At 37.1% G+C, this 5,925-nt stretch overlaps 1 protein-coding gene across 1 annotated transcript in view; it reads left to right on the forward strand.

Moving 5' to 3' along the window:
* ADAMTS19 (ADAM metallopeptidase with thrombospondin type 1 motif 19) overlaps window positions 1–5,925 on the forward strand; it is a 287,126-nt gene that overhangs the window by 279,556 nt on the left and 1,645 nt on the right. The window contains 1 exon segment of the mRNA XM_027775296.1: window positions 5,014–5,191. Within this exon segment, the coding sequence (XP_027631097.1) occupies window positions 5,014–5,191 (178 nt within the window).

Below are 5,925 nucleotides of genomic sequence, written 5' to 3' on the forward strand. Positions count from 1 at the left end.
TTGCCCGCCCCCCCCCCCCCCCCCCCGCCCCTGACCCTGCCACCTCTGGTGAGTACATGGGCCCTAGAGCAAGATAAAATGATAATAAATAAACATTTTAAAAGTAATTATTTTTTTGAAAAAAAAAAAGCTTTCAGAAGTAGTTCTATTGGTTTCCTTTGATCCTACAACAGTAAAGGGGCTTGATTATTTAAATATTAAACAATTGGCCAAAAGCAGATCAAGTTGCCCAGCTTCCATAGTGGTTAACAATCTGCTACAACTCCATATATTTTATGTCATTGTATTTTTTTTTTTTTGGAGAGATTTTCACTGTAGGGCGCGTGCGCTCGCCAGACAGACAGAGAGACATAGAGACAGAAAGAGAGAAATCACCCCCCCCCAGGGGGGATGGTCACGCCGCAATCCCTTCTCCTCCATTCTCCTCTCGGGATCTTGGGCACGCACGCACACGCGCCCAGTGTGAGTTTTAAGCCACCGGGTCCAGGACACGAACCGCGGTCGACTACGTGGGAGTCCAGTGACACAGCCATTACGCTAACTGCTGGTTCCCCTGTCATTGTATTTTGTTAATAAAATTCCTTGCATAAAATATCAAATCCATAGTATAAATCTTCTCTCCTACTTTAATTTTCTGCCCAGGGCCCTTAACATAATGAGTGATCAATAAATATATGAAAAAAATCAATAAATTGTTGAGCATTCTGAGGCATTCAAGAAAACTATAATTTTAAGACTGACCAAACTTCAGTGAGGTTACACAGAGAATGATCAGTTAATAAGTTTAGTCTTTACACTTACAGAGCTTCACCACATAAAAATTGCCAGACTCTCAATAAGTTTAATTTTTTTTTTCCTTAATTTGTGGAGCCCATGTGCATTCATTGGGGGGAGGGGGCAGTGGCAGGGAGCGCCAATGGGGAGTGATTTGATCCGTTGTAATCCCATCACTTCAATTCTCCTCTCAGGATTTTGGGCAGACATACACACGTGCCTTGTGTATTTTTCGAGTCACAAGGTTGGAAATCAAACCGTGCAGTCAGCCATGTGGGATCCAGTCACTTTAACCACCATGCCACCGGCTGGCCTGGATTTTTTTTCCTTTATTCATGACAGAGTATGTGCATGCATGCATAACAGGGGAGGGGGTGAAAGGAGAGAGAAGAGAGAGAGAAAAGGAACGGAGAGGTGAGGCAGAAGAAGCAAGGGGTGAGGTAAGGCCTAAACCTTCCACAGTCTGGCCACAGCGCAATTCCCTTTCTTCAGTCCCGTCAGATCTTGGACACTTGGGCATGTGCCTGGCATGTTTCAGACTGACAGTGCTGGGACGAGATTTAGCTTCTCTCGAGTAGCATTGTACATTATTGCCATGCTACTGAGCTGGCTCCTATGGAACTTTTCAAAAGAAATCTTTCCTTTCATAGTAACTTAGACCTAAAACTGTAGTTAGGATCTACTTGTCTTGCTCACTAAAAAAGAAAGGGGAAAAAAAAAAGTCCTAGGTAAACTGGTTTCTAGAGGCAATATTAGAAGCCAGGTCTCCTAATTTCAAGGCCAGAATGATTTGGGCTTTTTTTTTTTTTTTTTTTTCCCGCTATAGGACACTTGCTCTCACTAGAGAGACAAAGACAGAAATTGAGAAACACCCCCCCAGGGGGATGGCCACACTGCAATCCCTTCTCCTCCATTCTCCTCTTGGGATCTTGGGCACATGTGCACATGCACCCAGTGTGAGTTTAAGACACTGGGTCCGGGACTTGAACCATGATCCGCTACATGGGAGTCCAGTGACACAACCATTATGCCAACTGCTGGTCCCTTTGTCCTTTTGTTTTTTTAATTGGCTGTTTCTTTTTAATTGTAATGACATTTGAGAAAATATCTAGTTATTTAGCATTGCCTTCGATTATAAAAGAACTCATGAGCTATCTTAGAATTTCAATTGCTCCATTTCAAATATCTGTCCATTTGTCATCGATTTGTAATACAGTTTTTACCAAGTTTTATTTTATAAAGTTTCATTTTACTAGTAACTACTTGATTTTTTTGTTATTAAAATTATATTCTAAGGCCATAGACTAATTTAAAAAGGAAGCTTATTCTATTAGTTTCAAAGGCAAAATAAAAGGTATTGTTTTAGTTCCACGAATTACAGAACTTTCATTATTTTCTGAATAGTATATTTATTTTATTATACCCAAAGATTTAGAAACCAATTTGTGTAAGAGATCCAACTAATATCTTTTTTAAGTGCCCTAATTTTTTTTTAATCAATAGCATCATTCTGCTATTATATGCTAAAATTATATAGTCTGTATTAGTGTATATCTATAGTTATTTTATTTCCTTTCTATTGGGGCGTCGGAAAAGTCATGACTTTTTTATGTGTTTCTATGCAAAAATGCATCATGACTTTTCTGATGACCCAATATTATCATTAAAAGTGATGTGTTATGTCTTATATTTTAATATATAAGATTAATCAGAGTATTAGAAGTAGTCTGTGACTGATTACCGGGCTTCTCTGAAATATGATTGAGAACATTCTTAATCACATCAGAGTGTGTTAATATATTCTATAGCTTCTATTATTCTTTTGGTTTCTCAAATATTGTGATTGCTTTCAAGATCTGCAGAAATGTTATGAGTAGATACTAGAACAGTATTTTTCCATAAATAGACTTAACCCCTTAAAAGTTTTAGTTTCACTGTCTTTTCATGTTTCTGAAAATATTTTTCTAAGAAGTATGAGGTCTTTACTTATATGTTTATATCTATTGTATAGTATTGTATTGAAGTTAAGGTTATCTAGGAGAAAAGTGTATCAAACCATTACTCTTATAATATTTTTAAATTATAATGAATTTTATACTGGATTGGAAACATTCAGATCCTACAGAAGCTAAAAAGGAAAAAGTCAGGTTTAATGCGATGTGACATTCAGTAACCAAAGATTTTTGCCTGAAGAGAGTATGCATGTAAATAAATTTAGAATACATATTCAGTTAATGTGTGGGATTCATTGGAAGAGTGTGGGCTAAAAAAAAAAATCAAATAATAATAGATTAGACTGGAGTTGATAAGGGGTTGTATAGAATGTCTCTGGTATTAATGAAAATAAAAGAGATGGGGCCAGTGGTGACCATGAAGGTAGAATGGGCAGCAAAGAGAATGCAGTCCTAATAATGACTTAGTAAAATGCAGAGAAAAATAGTAAAAATCTTACATTCCTACATTTAAAAGACGATAACCAGAACAGATTTGCCAATTTTTTTAAGGGTTTTACCATAAGGCATGTACACTCATTGGAGAGAGTCAGAGAGAGATAGAGGGGAAAGGGAGAAATTAATGGCCATAACACCGTCTCTTCTCCTCCATTCTCCTCTTGGGATTTTGGGAACGCATGCATGTACACACGTGCTCAATGTGATTTTCAAGCCATCGAGATCAGGAATCGAACCATGGTTGGCCATGTGGGAGTCCAGTGCCTTAACCACTACAGCAACTTCTGGTCCCAGATTTACCAATTTTTGTTTAGAAAATCATGCACTAAGATTGTTTATGTAATTAATTCTAATAGAATAAACCTCTTTAGCAAAGAATGGCTAAATCTTATTGTATAGAAAATAATGTCTAGTGAAAATATCATCATTTTCAGAATCAAAATGCATCCTTTTTCTTATATTTAATTTTTTTTCTGTTTTAGAGAGATTTTTGTTACAGAGCAGGTGCACTCTCCAGAGAGACAAGAAACAGAAAGTGAGAAATCACCCCCCAGGGGTGATGGCCATGCCACAGTCCCTTTTCCTGCATTCTCCTCTCAGGAGTTTGGGTACACACACACACACACACACACACACACGGGCCCGGTGTGAGTTTTCAGCCATGGATCTGGGACCCAAACTGCAGTCGACTATGTGGGGTCCAGTGACGTAACCTTTCCACCATCTGCTGGTCCCTCTTACATTTAATTTTGATACCATAAAATAATTGTTTTCTCAGTTAAATTAGCATCAGCTTATTAGTGTTATAAATTGAATCTAGTGACATATGGAACTGAGAGACTTCTCTCATAAAAGACCTTTGGGTATAAAATAAGTTCTTTGCAAAATGTCATATAAATGAAAATAAATTGGGGACCAGCAGTTGGTGTAATGGCTATGTCGCTGGACTCTCCTGTAGTCGACCGCGGTTCAAGTCCTGGACCCGGTGGCTTAAACTTACACCGGGCAAATGTGCGTGCATGCCCAAGATCCCAAGAGGAGAATGGAGGAGAAGGGATTGCGGCAGGGCCATCCCCCCTGGGGGGTGATTTCTCACTTTCTATCTCTCTGTCTCTCTCTGCCTGGCGAGCGCACGCGCCCTATAGCAAAAACCTCTCAAAAGAAAAAAAAGAAAAGAAAACAAACTGCATTTAGCTGACATACAAGAAATTTATTAAAATGCATTTTATTAGATTCTGATCATCAACTACTTTTATCTGCATACAAGTAGTATCATTGAACAAGCTAAGAAATGGCAGTTATTTCAATAAAATATCAGGTTGATAAATCATTTTGAGTATTGAAAAACATTTTAAGGTCAGAGCAAATAAGTGGATGAGTAGCTAGAAAAAGAGTGTAACAAGGATTAAGCTCTTCAATAGGACATACACTCTTGAACATCAGTGTCAAAATTAAAGAATAATGATTCTGTCATCTGTTGCAAACTTTGTATTAGAACTTTGAAATGGTCTGCCCAAACATTATTGATATTATTTATTCTCTTTCCTCTTACATTGTAGTCTCTAATTTTGTTAACTTTTCTTTACTCTCTTCTGCCCTTTGTTGCCCCAAACTCTCTTAATTCACTAGATTCTCTATGGTATTAGGCTTATGTTAAGAGCATGGGTGTTTCTGACCCATGTTTTGCACTGATTGTGGATGGGAATTTAAGAAATATAGAAACAGGAGACAACAAAAATAACTTTTCTTTCTATGAAAGTAATTTAGATATTCCTTGAATCTCTTTTAGTGCTCAATTACCTGTGGGAAAGGAATGCAGTCCCGTGTCATCCAGTGCATGCATAAGATCACAGGAAGACATGGGAATGAATGTTTTTCTTCAGAAAAACCTGCGGCATATAGGCCATGCCACCTGCAGCCATGCAATGAGAAGATTAATGTCAATACAATAACATCACCCAGACTAGGTGAGTAGAAGCAAAAAGGAGATGATTCTGAAAAGCATAAACTTGCTGATGGCTTCTTTTATGGTGGAAATTCAAGAAGTTTATGAAAAATAACTCAGATTGAAGTGGGAGTTTATTATGGTACCCCTCCCACCCCCAGATAAAAAAAGAAAATAACCCTGAAATCTAGGCATGGTTTTGTTCATAATAAGTATTTTCCATGAAATTTTTGAAGATCTTTGGTGGTTTTGCATATCACAAACCTTGAAAGTTGTGAACCTAGAGTAAGTAGTTTGCTTCTGACTAAATTAGATCTATCTAAATATGGTTTGAACCAAATGATTCATTGAAAGTTGAGGGCAAGGGTCAGAAAATGCTAATACCACTGCTGAAGTCATCTTATAAAAGATCGAAGAATGTATCTACATTTTAGGCTCAGGCCACTCCCACAGCAGAATTATCAATTAAATTAAAGCCTGTGGAAAGGTGAGTTTGTGGGATAAGCTGAAGTTAATAGCTCTCCTTATAATCATGAGTACAAATTATGTTTTGGAGAGAAATATAGCAAAAAATGTTTTCAAGAAGTATGGGTGCAGGGTTCTACAACACTGAGCAAGAGGTATCATTTTTTTTCATCTTTAAGAATATAATATTAAATAAAAAAGACTACTAGTATATCTATCTATCTATCTATCTATATATATATATATATATATAGTTTTGATGTCATAATATGCTTTCACTTAAATTCTCAA

Source organism: Tupaia chinensis, unplaced genomic scaffold (genome assembly GCF_000334495.1).
Source record: "Tupaia chinensis unplaced genomic scaffold, TupChi_1.0 Scaffold000541_1, whole genome shotgun sequence".
In the NCBI taxonomy this organism is placed as follows: Eukaryota; Metazoa; Chordata; class Mammalia; order Scandentia; family Tupaiidae; genus Tupaia; species Tupaia belangeri.